The sequence below is a fragment of the Erithacus rubecula genome (genome assembly GCF_903797595.1).
Source record: "Erithacus rubecula genome assembly, chromosome: 5".
Lineage (NCBI taxonomy): Eukaryota > Metazoa > Chordata > Aves > Passeriformes > Muscicapidae > Erithacus > Erithacus rubecula.
In genome coordinates this window covers 38,868,770-38,891,094 of record NC_136687.1, presented here as the reverse complement: position 1 = coordinate 38,891,094, position 22,325 = coordinate 38,868,770, and the positions used below count along the sequence as shown (strand labels likewise).

The following is a 22,325-nucleotide window of genomic DNA, read 5'->3' as shown; positions in this document are numbered from 1 at the left end:
TTTCCTTCTTCCTGTTTTTGAGGTAAGATATTCCACACTTTGGTTTTCAATTTGAATGATTTGACACTTCATAAAAAAGCTATCATATTAAAAATACTGTAGATTCTGTAGGTACTCTTCACTCTTCATTCCCTGCTTTTCCTCATTCCCTTTCTATCTGATTTTTTTGACACACCTAAGGTCAATAAAATTACTTGAAGTATTTTACATGTAAATGGAGGCTTTTTTTTGCTTGTTAATATTAAGTTTCTTCCTTACAACTTTCAAGTATGCTGTAATGCTTTTTTTTTCTTTACAGTGATCTGTTCATGATCTGCAAGAGCATACTTACAAGGTCTTAGAAACTTTGCTGCAATGCTTTTAATAGACTTTCTGTTCAACAGTAATCTCTGTTTGGAGATAGGTGATTTGATCTCAGTGGGAGATGTAATCCTTTGGTAGCTTCTGTATTAAGCATATACTGCTGGTCAATGTTAGATGCAAAATGGCAGAATAATTTTCTAATGATGAGACTGTCTTTTTAAGAACTTTTAGTTATTTTATTCCTTCCAGGTTTTGGTTAGTGAGGTCCCTCCACACTCAATATGTCTTGCAGAGTTTAGCTCCGTTAAGGAGCCCTGTGAGACCAATAACAATCTGTATCCCTGGACTTTCAATTGTTATGAGAGCTTTGAAAGTTTAAGTGTATTCACACACCCTCCTTACTCTGAACAACAGAGGAATCACCAAAAATTTCTTTAGTAGATAATGCCTCCTCAAATTAATGCAATTCGACAACTTTTTTCAACTATGTTGTTGGGAAGCTTTGTGTTTTCTAGTCTTCCCAGGAACACCAGGGAAAGTTTTTTTTGTGGTGGGCTATCAACCAGGCTTGTGGTTTGCCTGTAATAAGTACTGCATGTGCTCATTCTGTTGCACTGTCTCCTTCAATGGGAGTTAAATCTTGGCCAGATGTCCACATTGCTTTGTCTCTTTGGCTCTGAAGGAAACATCAAGCTTCAAGGTCCATACTGCTTACCAGGATGAGCTGGCACAGCCTCAGAGAGCAAGAGACATGGTGCCTATAAATGAATGTGAAGCCACAGGAAACTTTCCTTGGTGCATGAATATTAACATATTAATTTGGCTCAGGAGTGCTCTTTTAAAGAAAACCTCTAAATTGTCTCCACTAGCTGCACTTTGGCTCACAAAGCCAAGTGGCTTCAGTACATAAACGGGATTCTTTTGAGAATGAATGAAATTAGAAAGTGTTTTTCAACCACTAATGGGTATTTGGTCCCTAGGACCATACTAAAGTAAAACTCCAGAACACTAGTGTGGGTGTCAGGTCCTTAGCACCAATTAATGCACTCTGTGGGCTAGTCTGAGCACAACCCTTACCTGCTGAGCTAGGAGAGTATAAACATGAGGAGTAGGAGCTAATATAGAACTATTGGGATAGCAGCATTTTCTACTGGCCCAGGCCTCTCTTCAAGATAATGGAAGTATGAAGTGGTAGAAGGGTAGTAGTTAGAATTATAGAATAGCTTAATTCTTTTTTATATAAAAAGAGAAATTATAAACCAACTAGAGAACAAATTTGTATTAGTGAGATAGTACATTTATTTCAAGCAGTTTTGTACACAGACTTGAGTCTCTCTTTTTTTTACTGCTGCTTCTTGCTTCCCTTAACTGAAGATACATAAATCTGTGTGTAATATATATGTGAAGATATGTGTGTGTATACACACACCCCTTTCAATAGAGACAGTTGAATAGCTGTAATTGGAATATATTTCTTCCTAGCCTCTGAGGCTCTGGGAAAACCCTAATTACTTTGTGTGCAAGCAATATGTATTTATGTGAATAAATTCCCCTAAAACTTACATTTCCTTCTCAAATGTTACTTCACTTACAAGATTGGTTTAGTGTAGTTTGTATGATTTTTTTGGAGTGCTACCAGGGTCATGTACTCAACAGAATCATAGATCGGCTCGTGTTGGAAGAGACTTTAGTGATCCTCCAGTTCCAATCACTGATGCCTTAGACAGGGACACCTTCCACTAGACCAGACTGTTCAGAGTCCTGTCCAACGTGGCCTTCAACACTTACAGGGATAGGGCATCCACCACTTCCATGGGCAAACTCTTCCAGTGTCTCATCACCTTCACAGTAAATAATTTTTCCTAATATCTAATCTAAACCTATTCTCCTTATTTGAAGCCATTCCACCTTGTCCTGTCACTATTTGCATTTTAAAAGATTCTCCATATTTTTTGTAGGCTCCCTTTAAGGAATGGAAAGCAGCAATTAGGTAATTCTGAAGCCTTCTCTTATCCAGATTGAACAGCCTCAATTCTTTCAGGCTTTCCTCATAGGAGAGATGCTCCATCCCTCTAATAATGTGTCTCTCCTCTGGACTTGCTCCAGTAGGTCAGTGTCCTCTCTGTGCTGGGGACCTCAGAGGTAGATGCAGCACTGCAGGAGAGTCTCATGAGGGCAGAGTAAAAGAGTAGAATAGTCTCCCTGGCCCTGCTGCTTTTAATGTAGCCCAGGACACTTTTGGCCTCCTGGGTTGCAAGTGCACAGTGCTGGGTTATGTCCTGCCTCATCCACCAGCATCCCCAAGTCCTTCTGGGCAGGGCTGCTCTGAATCTGTTCATCCCCAGCCTGTGTTGATACCAGGGTTTGTCCTGAGCCAGGTGCAGCACCTTGCACTTGGTCTTGTTAAACCTCATGAGATTCCCATGGGCCCACTTCTTGAGCTTGGCCAGGTCCCTTGGGCTGGCATCCCATCCTTCAGATGTGCCAACAAGCACAGCTTGGTGTCATCTGCAGATTTGTTGGGTGCACACAGTTCCATTGTCAATATTCCTCAAGGGACACCACTGATGTCCATCAGGACTCAGCCACTGACCACTGCCCTCTGGATGTGGCCATCCAACCAATTCTTTACCCATTGAACAGTCCATTAAGTTTTAGGGATTACATAGAGTATTAGCACATAGTATCTTAAGACCAGATTGTCTCAAGTGCTAAGCATGTATTTGAGTAAGATATTGGGGGCTGGCCTTAAGAAATTTACATGGGTTTCAGATAGTTTGGTTGTACTTATATTGATAGGATTTTTTCTGTAGTTGTGTTTACCTGATTCTGGAAGAAATTTTACATCAGTGCTTTTCTGTACTTTTCAACATAAAGTCTGATGTTATCCTTAAGCTGCGAGTTCAGACTTCACCTTAATTTCAGTCTTTGATAGTTTCTGTTTTTTAAAAGAAAATAAACATATTGGAGTTTTTGTAATACTGCTTTCACTGCTGAATATATAATTTCTGCATTGCAACCTGTGATTAAATTTCTTTGATATTGATATGTGAAGTGAAGGATTATCGTGAGGTAGGGAACAACTTCATTCTATGTGTTTTTTTAAAAAAAGGTTGTATTATTTCAGCTGTGTCTGAAACTTGCATGCAGTCTATTTCTTCAGCTTTTAAGTATCAGCTGCTCCTTCTGGTATCTGTAATGGAAGGGATGTCATGTTGTAGCTGCAGGATATCTATTTGGTAACAGTTTGTTAGCTTTGGTATATGAGATCATTTGTTTGGCAGCTGGTACAAGTGATTCCTTTGGTCATAGTGCTGAAATGCTTGGTGAGATCCTACTTGCTAAGCATTATTCCACAGCATTTATTACCAGCCTGGCAATGTTCCACCTTCTGAAAAAGGAAAGAAAGCAGTAGTGAGCTTGGAGTCTGCTTGTATGTCAGTTTGTTCAAATGAAACATTCCCTGGAATGTTCTTGTGACCTAATTGGGTTTTTTTCCTTGAGCTTCTTGCCATTTTGTAGAGATCCACACAGCAATAACTCTACTGCACACACATGTGCATCTTCATACATGGCAATATTCATAAACATCTGGCTGTAAACCCCTTGAAAAATATTTGAAAGAAAATCACTGTTTTATATGCTGTAAAGGGGCAATCCAGCCCCGGGCCAAATCTGAGCATGTGGGCAGGAAAGGTAAAAGAGCAGATTTAAACCGTACACGATTTCACAAACAGCTGAAGGTGAGCCCTAGGCTGCAGTATTGCACCTTTGTGCTGGTGTTAGTCTTTCATCAGTAAAATGAGCTAAAGTATAAGTTCTGCAAAAAAGAATATATTACAGTATCGTTAAAAAAACAAAACAAAAACAAAACAACTGCTTAGAAAGGAAGTAATTGAAAGTATGGTCTTTTGACATGATAACCACGCTTCTGGCCTGGGGCTTTTTTTGGAGGAAAGCAATCCCTAAGTCCTCTGGTTTTGAGCTTTGCAGGGACTAAAGTCATTCTTCTTTCATTGTTTGGATTTCCCCTCCCCTAAATACTGCTGTCACTGAACAACCTCTTGGTTTCCTCTAGCTTTGCTCTGAGTCTAGCTCCATCTCTCTTAAAGTTGCAAGAAGACACCATGTTTTTTGTTTTAGTTTTTTCTTTGCCACAAGTGACAAAACAAGGTGTGTAAATGCATGAGCTACTGACATTCTGAGAGGGATGGATGTACCATAGTTATCTAATTCCATGAAAAGATGCATTATTGCCTGACAGTAAAGTGAGTTTTGCCTGTAGGTTATCTTATTTCTGACATACAGGTGACTTATCCATGGAGTTCCAGGGATTGTTTCTTGAATCAGTGTGCAGTTGGATAGTAGGTGCTTGATTCCTTATTCTTAGGGTACTTTGGCTGTTTGCATGTCCAGAATTGGGTGAGTACTGTGCCACAGACTGTTCGGTGGAAGGTGATTTGGGAAATGGTGGCAGCAGAAGGCCTTGGAGGCACCTTTCCTTGTAAGTGGCACACCTTAAAGCAGGAAAATTCCAATTTAACACAGTGACCTTAATGCTGTAAGGGAATACCTGTTGACAATAATGGCTTGATATGAAGGAGAAAATAAAGCTACTTGGGGCTGAAAAATGTGAACAAACTTCTTAAAAGCTGAATTTGTGAGAAACATTTTAAAAACTGATGCAAAGCTTTGTTGCCAGTAGAGGCTGGCTTCATGTAAACTTTGATAAACTTTGTAGCTTTTCTTATGTAAATGAAGTTAAAGTTGCAAAACGGCTTTATTAACTTTAGGGGAAAGGAAGATGGAAGACTTTTGACAAAAATGTTTTAGTCATTAGTCATCATATTATCCCATTTTGACATTGTGGGATGTAGGTGTTTCCATGCATGGTGGTGGCCTTCTGCTGTTGCTTTGGTCTGAACAGCAACAGTAACAGCAGACCAAATGCCCTGAGACACTGTGACAACATAGCTGGGGTCAGGGGGGACAGAAAATTGAGTCATTTTTCTCATATAGATAATTGCTTGTTCTGACATTTCAGTATTACTGAAGCTGCTGAGGACTTCCTTTGCAAAGAAAATTCTTTGAATTAGTACTCACTATATGTGCTACAAACCTCAGTGGTGTACCTGCTCCTTTAAGAATTCCTTCTGACACTAGCAGTCATGTTCTTTCATCATGTACTTTGCACCTTAGTGATGTTCATTGATAGCTTCTGAAGAGTAAATTCAGATTGGAGTAATGTGTTGTGTTTTATATTTGTCAAGATTTCAAAGTGCACCCTTGATTAAGAGCACACTGTTGTCTTGTATGCAGCTTAGATGAAGTGTTGTATGATGAATGTTCTTTGGCTGGCCTAATTGCCAATATTTGCTGTGTAAAGGTTTCTATGGGTACACTTCTTAGGCAAAAGAGGAGGAATGCAATTCTATAGGGTGGTGGTTAACAGGCTTGCTAGAATAAGCAGGAAAAGGAGGACTTTGAATGGGGAACTCATGTGAAGGCAGCAAATATCTGTCTGCACTTTTTCCGTGTGCTTCCTGTGATAGTCAGATTACTGCTGGTCTGACTAACAGGCATGGACATGGCAGTTCACCTTTGCCTGTCATGAATCAGCTCCTCTCTGTGTGCTCTGCCTATGCTGCTTCTTAATCTTCATACTTAGGTTCTTCTCTGTTCTGCTCTCTCCCTGCCTTAACAGGGTCTTTCTCAAGTTTGCCCATTTGCCCTGCTTGTCACTCGAATACCTTAGTAATGTCATGTTTTAATGTGCAAGACTGAGGTCACAAGACACGCTCCCATGCAGGCTACAAGGCAAAGTGTTTTGAGGCACTGAGGATGAGCTTAGGGGTTCTGGCAACTGTGCTTGTCTTCCCTGCATTGACTAGGGCAAGTGCAGCTGAAACGTCTTTGGTCAGTCAGCACACTTCTGGATGTTTAGAATTGTACTGATAAACGGGCACATTTACATCACACTTGCTACTGTTAAAACTGAGTCATGATTCCACTTCCATGGACCATGCTGAAATGAAACTTGAGTTGTGTATGATGTAATTACCAAATCAGTGTGGAGCTTTCTCTGCAGGATGCTGTCCCTTCAGTGCAATACAGCTCAGCTTTTCTCCTCCAAGGTAGTCAGTGAAATTTTAGATGTGCTAATGAAATCAGCTATATTAAGTAAACAATTGAAAATATTTATTTATTTTTCTAATAGATGTGCTAGCAGTCTGAATTTGGTATTAGCAGTTTCAAATTAGAAATCTGAACACAGTAGTACTTAATTTTTTTATACTGGAGTCATAAAGTTTCTTACAATAACAACTCAGATTTTGTTTTCACTTAGTTTACCAACTTTTATGAAAGAAAACAGGCTTGAATGAACTCAGTGCTCTGAATTTCTGTGCAGGTATTTCTACTAAATTCTGGATCTCGACGTTATCCAACACTTGAAATTGCTCAACTTTTGGGGTTGGGTTTGTTAATGCACAGCTCCAGGAGTACAGAAAATCTGAGCAGAGTACATTAGATAAAGATTTTGAAGGAAACTGCAGAGAGAAGGCTGTTGAATACACAGTTCTGAGCAAGTTATTCTTAAATTATTATTATTATTTTACTGGATGTGGATAATTTTACAGAATGTAATATAATGTTGTAATGTTGAAACCCTCTGTGGTTGGGAAAAGACAGTTATTGTAACTTTTGAAATCTGCAATTCACAGAAATTAGTTTATGTTCAGACAAGCTTTTGTGGTATGTTGTGCTTTTTCTATGGGGGCACATGAGCTTGTCCAACTATTGCTGAACAGTTGAGTGCTTGTGTCTGTCACATTTACTTGCCTTTCCTTTCACATTCCCTCAAAATGACCTTTTAAAATCTTCACTTCATTTAGCACTTTGCTCTCTAACTCGCACTTCAAAATGGGTTTTACTTTTTAGGACAAATTGTACTCTAGGATAGGTCATGAGCCTTTTGTTTCTGAAATGTCCTGCCTTGTTTAACAGCTTGAATTGAACAATGTGGGTGGAGACCTATGAGGCTGCTGCGAAGGAAAGTGCAGGTGCAAGGCAGCAGAAATTTGTCACAGAAACCACTTTGCTCAGCTGTGTAGCAGCATGCATGTGAGGCTTTGGTCTTGGTGAATGGCTTCAACGACAAGATGCTACTGTATTCTCCTGTTTTGTGCTGGAATTGGGTATTGGCTGGACATTTGTCACTTCCACAGTAGCCTTGGTAGAACAATATTGAAGCCCTCTCAGTCTGTGTAAAGGTCAGTGATAGAACCAGTTCTTCTTGGAGTAGTCTGTGTTAAGCTGTCACACCATGCAGAAATGGTTATGGAGTGCTAATCCTCAGCTGTGTTGAGAAGGCTGGAATAAAGAACAGTGATTGGTGGCCACTTCAGTTCACTTAGCAGACAACCATAGTTTCATGCATTTTAGCTCCTACTTGATCTTGGCTTTTAGCCTGGAGGACGGTTGCTGTCCCGTGTTAGACACTTGGAACAGCTTCAGGAGTGCAACCTATGCCCTCCCAACGATTAAAAGCGTTTTTAGATCACATCAAGTTAAAGACTTGGAAAAATTAACCCTCTCTCCTTATAAAAGTATTTACGAGATTTGCCTGTGTGTATAAATCATGCTTAAAATGATTCCAGACTCAATTGTAACTTTGGGAGTGGGTGAGTGATACCTAATGACTTTGGTACTTGGGCAACTTGGGGATATATGTCAGTCACCTCCTATGGACTAGATCATGGTACAGTTGAGTTTTATGTTTCTGTTTGTCACTTTATGGTAGCACTTGGTAGAAATACTGTAAAATGCTTATGTAAAGCAGGATTGGATAATGGATGCAGGGTCAGGTATGCAAAGAAGACAAAAAGGCAAACATAACAGTATATTTTGTAGTGAATGTGGGTTTTTTGAAACAATCAGTCTACCCAGTGAACCTATGTCCAAATTATTTTTCTTTGTTTTTAAGCAAAACATGTCTGTGTGGAGTGCCAAAGATTACTTGAATCTCTGAATTAAACTTTGATTACTGCTTAAGGAAATAATTCTGTATTTGTACTGAAATGTGTTAGGATGTGAACTAGAAATTTGGCTGAAATTTGATTTGGTTTTGGCTTTTTGTTTGTGTTACTGAAGCACTGAAAGTTGACTATAGTCTTCATTAGAGTTGTATCCTTGGTGCCTATTTTGACAGAAAGTGAAAACAAAGAGTTTTGCTTGTGTTTAGATGAAGGTACCCTGAATCTGTAGTTGTTAGGATGGCTGCTAGTGAGTCTGCTCTGGTAGACTTCATCTCAGGAGTAAATCAGGTCTGTTACAAAGTATTTTCTTGTACACTTTTTCTGGCAAATTCTAGAGGAGCTTGACTGATTTTTACCTTCTGGTGAGAAGAAAAGTTTCTAATTTGTCTGAATAATTGCTACATGAGCTTGCTAATTGAAATTTGTTTTCATCTATCAATGTGCAAATCATTCTTATTGCAGGACAAGGATGCAGCTGGATTTTCTGTGTGATTTTTATTTTTTGCTCAAATATTTCAGGATTGATGGACTGATATGTGGCAGCTGAATGTTAGCGTGCTACTGGGTGTGGTCAGCCATAATTATGTACAAACCTGACTGGATAAACTTCTAAGTCTACTATAATACCAGTGTTTTTGAGAAAATGTTTGGGATCCTATGTGAGTAGTTTAGAGTGGTTGGCCTGCTTTAAGGAGGGGAGACTGTTTCATAACTTAATGACTATTTATACATTCAAAGTCCTACGCAATTGGTGGTAAACAGAACGTAAGTCTTTAGCATAGTGGCTTGCAGCAAGGGTAGGTTTGCCCATGCCAGTCAGCTGCAGGACTGTGGTTTGTTTGGTTGGTTTTGTGTGTAGTTTTTTTCATTGAGAAGGTATATGGTATGAGTGATTTAATTACCATGGTCTTCTGCACATAGTCCCAAAATGTGGTTCCTCCTTCCCTTTCCAGTTAAACTTGAAAATAAATCTATCTAAACCTTCAAGATTCAGTTCTAGTTACTAGAAAACTACTTTCTGTGCTGTGTACTAGACAGAGTTAAGGAAGGTGTTTTGGATGGAATAAACAAATTATTGTAACAACAACAAGAGGAGCAAAACATATTTTTGGCTATAACAGTGAAAAATGCCGGAGCTGACGTTATATCCGTCCATGTTATCACTTCATTCAATCTAAGTCAGGATTTCCTGGCATTCATCTAGACCGAGGCAATGGACTTTGCTGTTCATGCTGTAGCAACTTTTGGGTGATCGAGCACAGCTACTTGTGTATGTGTTCTTTCCCATATTCTTGCCAGCTGGGTAAATCAGTACTTTCTCATAAATATTCAACTTAGTTTTATTTCCTTTCCTTCCTGGTTCTTGCAGACAAACTTTTTGGTTGTAATCTCTGTTTTAGAAGGATCAAAATACATCTTGTTCTTACAACAGTTTAACATAACCATTTACAGAGGTCTTACCAGTATTATGTTAGCCGGTCAAAAAAACTGGGCTGCTTCAGCTCTCAGCACTGTTAGAGAGCCACATCTGATATATTTTCATAGAATAGGAATTTAGAAGGGGAGTTTTAATTTCTTTTTAAGTGAAGTGATACTGCTGAGTTTGTGCTTTTGGGTTAGATGCAGCTGACCCCTTCTGAAGTAGTTTCCCTTGAAAGAGGGTCCCTGGATGGATAATGCTTGCCTCTAGCCCTCCTTGAGAGTGTTCTTTTGTACCGTGGTGCGTGTTCAGAACAATGATGAGAAATGGGGATTTGCAATCTTTCTGGGCCCCTGGAGAGAGTATCCTAAACTTCTGTCTGTAAAGCTTGAGAAAGTGCCACATTCTCTGCAGTTCACAAAGCCCTCTTGTGAATGTAGCCTTTTCATAGTGGAAGTGGAGGAAATTTGTAAAGAAATGGTTGCTGTTAACATGCGGGTGTTTTTAGCTACTTGGAGTGAAGGTGTTTGTGTGTGTAATAGTAGAAAAAATATTTTTCATTTACCTAGAAAAATTGGGGGGAGTGTTAAACATCAGGCATTGTTCACCTCTATATATCTACGTATTTACTTATGTCCAATAAATAACATTTTTTTTCTTGGTATTTTTTTCATATTCTAAAATTAACGCTTTGAACAGAGGTTTGAAAGCTGTATACAGAATGTCTTAAATAAAAAAAAAAAAAAAAAAAAAAAAGAAAAGAATATAGGGCTTTATAGAGGAGGGAGAAGAAACAGGAAAGAGCAGGCAACCCAACCCATGCCTTAGGATAGCAGCCCTAAGGTGTGGCGATGTCTGTCTTGGCCTGCTGACTTAGGTAGGAGATACTGAGGTCTGAGATCTGTCAGTGCGTTTATACTCCATTGCAGTGCTGTAAGAGCTAGTACAGTATTATTAGTACTGGATTCTGCCTTGCATTGTTGCTCAAAATTCTCCTTCAGATGTACAATGTGTAGTTCTTGATTGCGTTCAAGAGAAGGTGGGGAGGGGCAGAGGCAGGACAAAAGATTTCTCCCAATCTCATTTTCTGGCAGAGGCAGTTCCCAGACGTGCCTTGGCAGTGTCTGCATTAGTAGCTGTGTTCCTGGCGGCTGGCCCAGTCACATGGCGCCGCTGGAACAAGTGACACGGCAGTGATGCATTAGCGAGACCCAGCGCTGCGTGCCGCAGGAGCTGGGTGGCCGCAGAGACGCCCAGCCCGGCCCTGCCTGCTCCCGCATGGCCGCTGCCCTTTGGCTCCGCTCAAAGCTGGAAGCTGATTCTTGCAGCTGCCTTCAGAAAATAAACTGGGACAGAAGCAGAGTCGAATCCTAGAGTGTTAAATTACAAACAAATTTTCAGTTCTTTGAAATGATAAAGATTATCACTGTGAAACAGCTTCTGCAAAATACTTGGCTTATTTTGGGTCACCTGAGCTCTCCTGACTGTTGGAAGCTACAGAGATGACCAGAAAGTGGGATGGAAAGGGGAAAGACTAAGCACTGCATTCTGTATGGAGGAAAGAGCTAGGTAGTAGACTTGGGTGCTAACCTTACTGCAGACTTTGCCTTCCTTTGTTTCAAGACCTAGTTTAACAAAAACCACACTTCTCTTAATAGTGAAACATAATTAAATGCATGCCTTTTTTTTTTTCATGCAATTACAAGCATTTAGCTCTTCTTTTTGCTAATGAGGAATTCCACTTCTGGAGCTAGCAACTGAGCATTGTCTCTGTCCTGTTTGTGGTCTCACTTTGAACAATGTACTTGCTGACTGTTTTCTTGGTTAGGGTTTTGTTTTATTGTGAGTTTATTTTTTTATTTCTGCATTATTACTGAAATACTCCATGCAGGCTAGCTCCCAAACTTCAGACTTGTAGATAAGCCAGTGAGCAGTGATTGCTGATAACTTAGAGAAGTTGAGTTGTGACACACTGGTTTAATGGGCTGCTCTTTATGTTTGTGGAAGGCTGATGTGTGCACTTTATAGTGACTCCAACTTGCGTAGATCTGTTTGTTAACCTCTATTAGCTCTGTGTGTGTGTGTGTCTCGTCATTTTTTGTGCATGCCTGTGATGATATTGCTTTGTAGCAACAAAGATGATGAAAAAATGCTTCCAGCCTTACAAAAATCCAGTATATCATTCTTTCCTAATCAGGGAACCTGTGGAATTCTAGCTTTTCAATGAACAAATATATCAAATACTGTTTTGGATTTCATAGAGGAACATATAGAATTATCTTTAAAAAAAAAATAGGGACCCTTCTGTACAGTGATTTGATACCAAGAGCTTTATTTTTCTCCACCTGAACTCTTTTCTTTGGGAAAATCTGTCCTAAGAGAGAGCAGTGCTCCAAGTAATACCTTCCTTCACTTGTGTGACAAATCTGCAATGTATCCCGCCTAACTTGTGTGAAACTAGTAACTATGTATCATGCTTGAAGAACGTAGTTCACCTCAGGTTAATAAGGTCTTGCCATATTAGGACTACTTTAAGTCATTGTGGAAAAGGAATGTGGTGTGGCATCCACACAACTCTTCTGTATCTCAGGTTTTAGAAAGAGAAGAAACAATGCAGGGAAAATGATTCAAATTAGGAGGGAGGATAGGAATCTGTCTTCCACATAAGCTATTCAATGGACTGAAAGAGGGAAAATCATCATTAAGCAATCCGAAAGAGAATCCCCTTAATCTTTAAACATGTGTTTTGGCACTAATCCTGAATGTCTGGGTCTAGGCATTTTTTGTGTATCAATTTTGCTAAGTGTATGTTTTGCAAAAACAAATGCTCACTGGAACAGCAGGTATGATTCAAACTATTTTCCCTAAGCTTCTCTAGCTGCTTCTAAAAGCTCTTTGGAAAATAAAACCTTGCATGGATCTCTAAAAATATTATCTTAGACTTGAAAACAATGCTTAAGTTTCAGTGGACAGCTGTAACTTGCACAGAAAATTATTCTTAGCTACATCACATACATTTATTTCCTCTTTCCTCCACCCCAAATTTCCTTGCTAAAGTGTTACCTTGTTGAAATAATTCAGGCAGTTGTCTTGCAGTGAAGATGAAGGACAGGAAATGACCTACAAACAGAGCAGGTGACATGCTGTCACATAGCCTAGAAAAAGAGTGATTAAACTCTACTTCACGGAGGATTATATCTGCAGAGCAGGACACTTTCTTCCATTTTCTGTGTTATCTGCTTTATGGACTCTGGGTTTTCCATGTGTGGATTTATGTATTATTTTGTTGTTGTTTGGAAAGTGTTCTGTGGATTTGCAATGTTAATTCCCCAGGTACTTTAGGATTTATACTATTCTACAGATGATTGTATTTATGATGTAGTATTGTGAAGCACATCTATTTAGTGAGCTTACAGGGGTACCTTTTACTAATATCTGATGTAAATTTGGTAGTTTGATGAATGTTCCAGAAATTTTGTTTGTTGGGGGAAAAGGTAGTACAGAAGTGAAGGCTATTATTTCCTGATCTTAGTAGAAGTGTATTATTTCACTTATTTTGTTCACACTTCAAAGATGATCGGTAACACTGGTGTTCAAAGTGCTCTTCCTCAATAAGGTGAGGTCTAGCATTATCCTCTCACAGATCATTTCAATTACTTGAGAACTGGCCAGAGATTTCACTAGTGTGCCACATTTGGGAGGAGGAGTGATTGTGATTTGGTACTTGTCACTTCTCTGGGGTTTGAAGTGGAACTGTTGTTTTTGGTGGGTTTTTTTGTTTGTTTGTTTTTTGGGGGGGTTTTTTGTGAGATTTTTTTTTTTTTTTTGTGTCTGTGTGTGTGATTTTTTTTTTTATTTTTTTTTTTTTGTGTTTTTTTTTTTAAATTGCTACAGGCTTCCCTCAGTAACAGAGCACATTGTTCAACCTAACCTTGCTCTAGTTTTTTGCTTCACTACTGTCCAGTTTTTAGAGGGTGGGGTTAACTGTAATTACAAAATAATTTTAAAGGTGCTGTGCTATTTAGCAGGTAGCACGTAGCACTGGGTTTTGAAATCTTTCTTCGAACTCTACTGCTGGTCTGGTTGACCATTAACAAAGTTATTTTCCCTTTTTAATCTGGAAGGGAAATTTCAGTAGAGCTGTTATCTTATAAAATGTCTAAAATTTTACTGATGGGGAGAAAGCCCATCATAATTCATTAGAGATGTAAGTTATGAGCAGATGTGTCTGAATAACTTTCTTTAAAGCAAAGATGGGGAAGAGAACTTTCTGTAGTAGAATTACCAGAGCCTAGCAGAATGTTCTGTGTGCAGCTTTGGTCAGTGTAATACAAGATATTTAAGCTATCAGAGAGTGCCCAAAGGAGGGCAACAGAGATGGTGAAGGGCCTTGGGCAGAAGCCATATGAGGAATGGCTGCAGCCACTCAGTTTGTTCAGCCTGGAGAAGAGGAAATTGAGAGTTATAATTCATTGCATTTATAACTTCCTCATGAGGGAATGGGGAGGGGCAGGCACTGATCTCTTCTCTGTGATGACCAGTGACAGGACCTGAGGGAATCACCTGAGGTTGTGCTGGGGAGGCATAGGTTGCATATTAGTAAAAAGTTCTTCACCTAGAGGGTGTTTGGGCACTGGAACAGGCTCCACAGGGAAGTGGCCACAGCACCAATCCTAACAGAGTTCAAAAAGTATTTGGCTAGCACTTTGGGGCTTAAGTGTGACTCTTGGGGATGCTTCTGTGCAAGCCCAGGAGCTGGACTTGATATTCTGTCTTCTGTGATCTGATTCCTTTGTTTTGTTCAAAAACCTAAATTTACTTGGCCAGGAGTATTTTATTAGTATTTTGTCATCATTATTGCCATTGAATTATTTTAAGAGGCACATGACTGTAAATTCTCATTGAACAACTTGGAGTCTGCAACGAACCTTTTCTCCTTGTTTTCCTTCATACTTTTTTTAAAAAAAGCTTTTCAAAGTAATAGTGTCAAGTTCTTGCCCAAGTAAAAGTAGTACATAGAAATAAAAGCATTACAGTGCAGAATATCTAGTATTTTTCTTAGTGTTGGTAGTTGGGTTTTTTGAAACTGATCACCATATGGCAATGATGACAGATTCTTACTTGCTCCTAAGCTATATGAGGTTGCTAGGGGTTGTCAGATGACACTTGCTCACATGAGAGCCATTAACAGGGTGTTGTAGCCAGTGTTAGAACAACCTTGCAACTAAGGGCGAGTCATTGCAGAAGCAACTATGCTTTTTTTTTTTTTTTTTTTTTTTTTTTTTTTTTTTTTCTAAAGAGGCCATATGGTTCAGTCTTGTGACTACATAATTGCCAGCTACCTAAATCACATACCAGGAAACAAACATAGCTAAAGTCAATATTAGCTGTTGTATCTCCTACAGCTTTGCACCAGGCTTAGCAGGAAAACCTCTGACAGCAGCAAGAGCAAGTCCACGATGGCTTCTGAAACCTGAAAGTCATGTCTGTTCTATCTGGAATAATTGCAGGAGTACATAAGCTACAGCTGTCTTTTTGTATTAATGGCTTATAAGATATATGAAGATTGCTTAATTTCCAACTGGGGGAAGAAAAGGCAGACTCTGTTCCTTTATAGGGAAGAAAGCTGATGGTAAATTGCCATTGTTAATGGTTGATCCATAGTGAAGAAACCTGCTTGAGGCTGTTTCTCTTCAGCAGGTATTTAGTTTCTTTGAGAGAGCTTTACAAGAGGATTTGTAGCTAAGAAAATGTGTGGTGGTACACCAAAAACTGCAAATGGCACTGGGGAACAAATAGAAAGAGCAAGAAACAACAGCAATGTACCACTTGGAAATAATTTCTCTTGTACCAAATTGGATGAAAGAATTAGAAAGTCTTTGAGAGATGAAAGTGTCAGCTGTGCGAGCAAAGTGACTAGGCTGCTGCAAAACAGGTATGCATGCAATTTTTTTGATTATATGATTTTTGACAAAGGTATTTTTATGTAAGACTAGATTTATAACCATGTGCCTGAGAGGCTATTTTGTATATTGAAAAAAATCCTGTTAGAAGCTTATTCATCATGATGATGCTAACTGAAACTCCAGAAGGTCTTTACTATTTGAAACTGAATTGACATTCTTGATTCTGATGTGTAAGATTTATGTATATGCAAACTGAGGCATAAAGGGTAATTGCCTTTCTTTTCAATTAAGGTTAAATAATCTTACCTTCTCTTTCTAGTTTCCTAATTAGTTTCCCCTCTTTTACTATTTTTGCCATCTCCTTTGTTAGTGGGTCAAGTACTAACAGTGTGAGGAGCTGACAGGAGAGAATGCTGTGAAGTGGGGAAGAACAGAGGGGAACCCTCTGCTTTACTTGTAAATTACCTCTAATTCAAGCATTACTTCAGAGTAATCTGAAGAGGGAATAGTGTTTATTTAATTTTTGAGTTGTCCTTTTCAGACATGTGCCAGCATGTCTCCAGTGTCTGACTCTTTATAGCTATGTAGCTGTGTTGAAAACACAGTTCGGGGTGGCTATTCCAAGTTTTAGTACTCAAGGTTGTTAGAATTAGTCCTCTACATTCAGAATTGCTGGTCTAAGAAGCAGAAAAATATGGATAAATATACAGCGATGTTTCAGTCTGTTTGGTTCTCTAGCCTGTAAATGTTGCACTGAAGGAGTGAGGGGTTAGTCACTTTCAAAAACAGTTTAAGGTCAACTGAAGTGGTTTTTGAATATATATAAATAGGTCACTCTTCAGTTATTGCATGCATGCTGATAATTATAAAGGTGAAGCAAAAGCTTTCTTTGTAAACATTAGAGTTTGGAAATCTATATTAACTGAAAGTATTTTTTCAGGGCAGAATGAGGCAATTTTTTGTGAATTTTTTCCAAGAACAAATAAGTTTGCTTTCCCCTAAGTAAGAGAGATCCCGCCTCCATGTCTCATAACTAATTGAAGAAATGTTGAACAAGCAAAAGGAAAGTAGCTTATATGGACGTGTAGGAGAAAATAAAACAAGCTTAAGCTTCTCTGGAGACAAAATTTTCAGGGTATCTGTAAGCTGTTTCAAACTTATGGCTGTCTTTCAAAAAATAAAGCAAAAATCTAGCATATTAGTATCTCTAGTAGACCTGGTTCTACTGTAGTATGAACACAGACACCTTGATTTGGGTAATTTATTTTGACTTGAAGATAATGTTTATTGGCTCTAGCATCTTCCACATACAGGAAAGATACAGTCTGAAGGTAAGGCTAGGTAAGCTAACCTGCTTAAACAGAGTAATGGTGCTGAAGGAGCCACTTCTTCCTTTGAATTTTGGCATCATGCTTTTGTCTTTTTTCCCCCTTGTTCTGGCCTTGGCCTTTCAAGTCTTCTTGGAACTGACTCCCCATAGAGAGTCAGCTTGCTGAGCACACAGAGAACTGACTTGGGAACAAGAAAACTCAATTAACATCCCAACTAGCCTCAATACTTACTTAGAACGTATCAACAACTTTTTCTTAGTGCCCTTTCCTAAAGGTATATAGTTCCATGATTGAAGTGAGTTAGTGTAAGTCATGCTGCCACCAAGAGGTGCAGGTTCCACCGCCTTCTACTTCTTCCTTCCTCAATCATGTTTCTGATTCACTTTCACATACTTGGACAGACTTCTGTTGCTGCAGAGAATTCAGTTTATGGAAGGATCCAACAATTACCAGAGCAGACACAAGTAACAGGAAGGGTCACATAGTTAGAAAAAAGGATGAAAAGATGTGGTGCTCTTACTGTTGTGGTCAAATAAGAAAATATGTTCAATTGGAACAGCCACATATACTCAAGACCATATTAATTTAGTTAATTCAGCTGATTTTTAAGAATATGCCATACTGACATTGCTAAATAAGTAAGAAACTGATATAGAGATCAGGAAGTAATTTTTTGGGATTTTTGTTTTTACACATGTGAAAACAGAGCTGACCAATGAGTTTATGTACTGTCTGTATTCTTCAATACTCTGCTTTTAGATGATTGAATATTCCTGCTCTCCCTGTTTTGGGGATCTGTGTTACATAACCTCACTTAAACAATAAAGGGTGGAAGTACTGTGAGCAGTGCTCATCAGCTTTTGTGATGGGCATAAGCATCCTGGTCATCCGACCAGTTTTGGGCCTACTGCTGGATTCCATGTGGAAGTAATGAAACTACATGGACTTGTATGCCTGTATAAATTGCCTATAGATATGCTTGATGTTATTAAATGAGGATCTTTTCTGTAATGGGTAGATCTTCTGCAGAAACTCCATCTGTGAGCAATGGCATCATTGAAACATAAGTTTGATATTTGGTTAGAAGTATAAGAAGCATTATCTGAAATAACTTCCCTAGATTTGCTTTGCTAGTCGCATAAAGCTCTGTATGATTTAATGTAATTTCTTAGCTTGTTGCTGTCTAGTACTAGAGAATGTGTTTGTAGTTCTGACAGATTGCAACAATCTTTAATTCTGTTTAGTTCTAATCTTTAGTTTAGCATGTTGTGTGGAAAAGGCTGTTAAATTGACTTCTATTTTAATATAAGATCCAGTTCATGTCCTACACAGAAGTCAGCACTGCATGAACAACACGAGGTTTGCTTTAGTGCTTAATGAGGAAGTTCATTTCTATGAGGAAACCTGAATTCATGCAACCCTGCATCAGTGGGCAGATACAGTGCTAGATTGGCTCTGTGTCTGAAATGAATCTTTCTCAGTTTAGACTTGCAAGCCTGTGGTCTGAAGTATGGATGCTGCTATGCCAGTTGTGGAAATAAATGAGCCTTTGCTTTTGCATAGAATTTAAGCTGAAGCCATAGAGATGTACCTTTTCTTTGGTGTTAAAGGAAGGAAAGACCTGCAGCCTTTTTAAGAAAACAGTGTAGTTACTTCAGGTTGTCTGTTGCAGCAAGTAAATAGATAGTTGTGTAACTGAAGAGATATTGGGGTATCTGGTACTGAAGAGTGTCAGATTCATGTGGCAGAGTAGGATCAAGTGTATTGATGGCTCTGAGTTCTCTTGCATTCAGGATAACTGGATTTTGTAATAGCATTGCACAGGCAATGGGCTGATAAACTAGTAAGTCATCTTAAGCAGATGGTGCAGTTGCTGCACTCTAGCAAGTGTAGCTGCTTGCACTGTAAGCAAGGTGTGTAGGATCTTTGTTGGGCAACTATCAGCAATGATATCAGGTCTGATCTCATGCAGGTTAATGTAATGCTGTGATTGCCTTTGAAAGGGAAGGCTTGCAAAGAAATCTGCCTGGCAGAACTCTCAGCAGTTCTGGAGGCAACATGTTACATACCTATCAAGAAATTTTCTCACTGTGGATGGCAAAACAGCCTTTACCATTGTTCTGTGATGGGAAGCCTTGCATATTATGGTCATATAGTATACTTGTGTCAGAGTACCTTACAGTGGAGATAAGTATGCTTATTCTGTCCCAAGATGTTTAAAAATAGACCTCCGGATTGAGGTCTTTCATGTACAAAAAAGATGCCTATTTAGGCTTTTTTTTCTTTTTTTTAGCTATGTTGAAAGAGCACAAAGAAGGAATTACTGGCTTTAATTAAAATTATTTTAAAATCATGAGTCTGCAAGTGTACTTCCAAAGCAGTTATCCTGACTCTAGAAGAATTTGATAGTGTTTCCCTCACTATTGATTTATGGATGTTGACAGAGCATGGAATAAGAGACATAGCTTCATGTATTCTAGTCTTTCATCTGTATAGGGGTTTTATGCTCTTCTCTCAATTATCTGCCTTCCATTTCTGTAAAGCAGTTTGGGGAAATTCCTAAATGAAGCCTGCTTTTGGGTGGAAGATCAATGTAGCCTTGACTGAAAGTCTGTTGTGCAGTTTGTTGAACCAAGAGCTATTAATAACAGTTGTACTCTCACCTCCCAGGTGCAGTCCATCAGTGCTCTGTGGCACTGTTTTGTGCAGTTGTAAGTTTTTTCCATTGATTTCAGCTTGTCAGCCACATAACCTGAAAAGTGTTTTCTGTAGCTGAAGCCAAGCAAATCTCCATGCTCTGATGTGCAGGCTGACTCCTGAAATTAGGAAATGAGGTTTCTTGTCATTGCCATGAGGATGGGCCCCTGTGGTAGTGCAGTGAGGCAGGTCATGTGCTCTGTTGTATCTCTGGAGAATGGGCAGATTGTGATTTGAGAGAATTGTTTTGATTTGGGTTGAAGTTCAGGTATCTCAGTTTCATATACTAAATTATTGTCATTGTAGCTGGAGACGAAGTCTCAGTAATTGATATCTGCTCTGTAACCCCTGAAATGTCTCAGAAATGGGGGGAAAAGAATGATACAACATAAACCATGTCTATCAGTTGGAAGACTTAAACTTTGAGGAAGTCTTAGCTTACATTGTTAGGAATAGGTCAAAAGGAATAAGGTTTGTGTTGCTTAGAAAAGGAGGAGAGGGTGTAAACCTTGTGCTTTTGAAAGGTTGCAGTAGAGAGGATGGTAATCCATTCTGTTTTATTGTCACTGGGAGTATTGCATAAAATAGTATGCTTACCTTAAAATAAGGATGATCCAAACTGTGTATAGAGAAGAGAATAATGGTAGTTATGGCCTGGAGCAGATTGCCGAGATAAAATTTTGTGTTCTCTTTTTGGAAAATTTTGGAAAAAGATTGCATGAAAATTGGTCTGGCTGTGCCTGCCTTTGTCAGTGATACTGAGCTTAGACACTCCTTTGGAGTTCCTTTGCTTGGTTTGCACCCTGGATTCTGTAAATTCTGTAAAATATGTCTTCGCCTAGTACTTGTTTCTTCACTTAAATGAACCTGCAAAGCAAGCACACTATTTTAACATCTCCTGTTTCTAATCCATAGCTGGTCCTCTTCAGAGTTTGACTTGAATGAAATCCGCCTGATAGTTTACCAAGACTGTGAGAGGAGAGGCAGACAGGTCTTATTTGATTCCAAAGCAGTCCGCAAAATTGATGAAGCTGTGGTTCAGGTACGAAATGTTAATTTTGCTGTTGTGCTACTGCTCTTTTGCTTTCCTTTCCAAAAGCAGTTATTTTAGCAGGACAACAAGAAGTGTCAGCTTCTTATTCTTATGATCTTCCACTGTGATAGCTGCAACAAGCATGTGTTAGATTACAACAAGCCTATGAACGTATTTGGTGTTTATAATATAAATATGATATTCAAACGCAACAACTTAATCCAGATGTGCTTTCAGGCAAAGAAAGCTGTTTCCCTTTAAACTGGGCATTTCTTCAGGCTTTCTAGTGTTGACTGGATTTGCTTTTTACAAATTGCTTTTTTTGTTAGCCCTGGCTGTGCAGTCCATTTCAGTGATGTCCAGCATATGTCCAAAGGTGCTTTTTTTCCTTTGGTGTTTGGATTAGTAAAGTTGTTGTCTTTATGTGAATTAAAACAACTTCACTGGCTAACCATGTTGTATTGTGTAAGCATGGTGATATATATGGCCATGTAAGTTTTGGTGAAACATCAACGCAAGAGCAGATGCTGTCAAGATGCAAGTTTTTTGCTTTTCTCCAAACACACAAATTGTGGAGTAAAGCTTTTAGCAAACATAGGTCATTTTAAGATCAGTAAGCCAAAAGTGTTTTCTGGTTTGTAGTATTTTTTCTTGTTTTTTCTACTGCCTCTGTTTCTCTTCTACATTGAATGATTTCAAATTTTTGTTTGTTTTGAAGGTTGTTTTTTTTTTCAGAACCAGCATCTTCATCTTACTAGACTAGCATGGTTTATTTCAGAGACACACCTGCATAAGCCATATAAGAACAGTCACAACTTGTAAAACTTACTTATGAAGATGCTTAAAAAGCAAAAATCTCTATTTCAGTCACACTGTAAATATGCCATTGTGCTGAATCAGTAAGACTGTGATGAGCATCATCAGCTGATGTCTGATCATCTACTTAAGAGCTTAAATGGGTCAGACTGGTTGTTAATCTTTCTTCTCCTCTTCCCCCACCCCCATCCCAAAATTAAGGTCATTACTTTGTGTCTTAAAGTTGTTTTAAAACAAACATCATCTTAGCAAAAAATATATTTCTGGCTTCATTTAAATATTTAAATTTTTTTACTTGCTTGAATACTTTAGCTAAAAGTTAACTACAAAATGTCCTGTCAGAAACTCTCAATGCAACACTGGCACAAAACAGATTATAACCTCCCTCATAATACATGATACAGGCTATAATCTGTTTTCTAGCCCAACATTAATCTAGGTACCCTTTTGAAATAAAGTACCTTTAACATCTATGTGTTTGCATGGCATTCAAAATGATTTTGAGTGTTTGGTTGTTATCAAGCAGCAAAACTGAAACTTGATTAATTTAAAGTTAAGACAAAATTACTTTCAAACTATCACATTTAAATTAAAGTCAAGGAAGCATATGTGTATACTGTGTGTTTGTCTGAAATACTGTAAGGCTTATTCACATTGAATATTCAAATACATTGAACACTGTTAATTCTACCAAATGATGGATTATTCATCCCTTGTTTTTGCTGGCTGTTCTTCTGTTTTAGAAATCCATTAATCATTTGGGGATCAGAAGTTATATGCAAT

General features: G+C 38.6%; 1 protein-coding gene across 6 annotated transcripts in view; it reads left to right on the top strand.

Moving 5' to 3' along the window:
* The window catches only part of FNIP2 (folliculin interacting protein 2), a 49,828-nt gene that overhangs the window by 1,595 nt on the left and 25,908 nt on the right, over nucleotides 1-22,325 (top strand). For 2 of the 6 annotated variants that reach the window (XM_079307534.1, XM_079307532.1), the window contains exons 1-2: nucleotides 15,166-15,694; nucleotides 20,609-20,735. The exons of 1 other annotated variant lie outside the window; for it this stretch is intronic. In XM_079307534.1, coding sequence (XP_079163660.1) covers nucleotides 15,510-15,694; nucleotides 20,609-20,735 — 312 coding nt within the window. In that variant the 5' untranslated portion in view covers nucleotides 15,166-15,509. Of the gene's footprint in view, nucleotides 1-2,261; nucleotides 2,413-15,165; nucleotides 15,695-20,608; nucleotides 20,736-22,325 lie in introns of those variants that run through there. 3 more of the 6 variants (XM_079307537.1, XM_079307533.1, XM_079307535.1) reach the window with 2 other exon arrangements.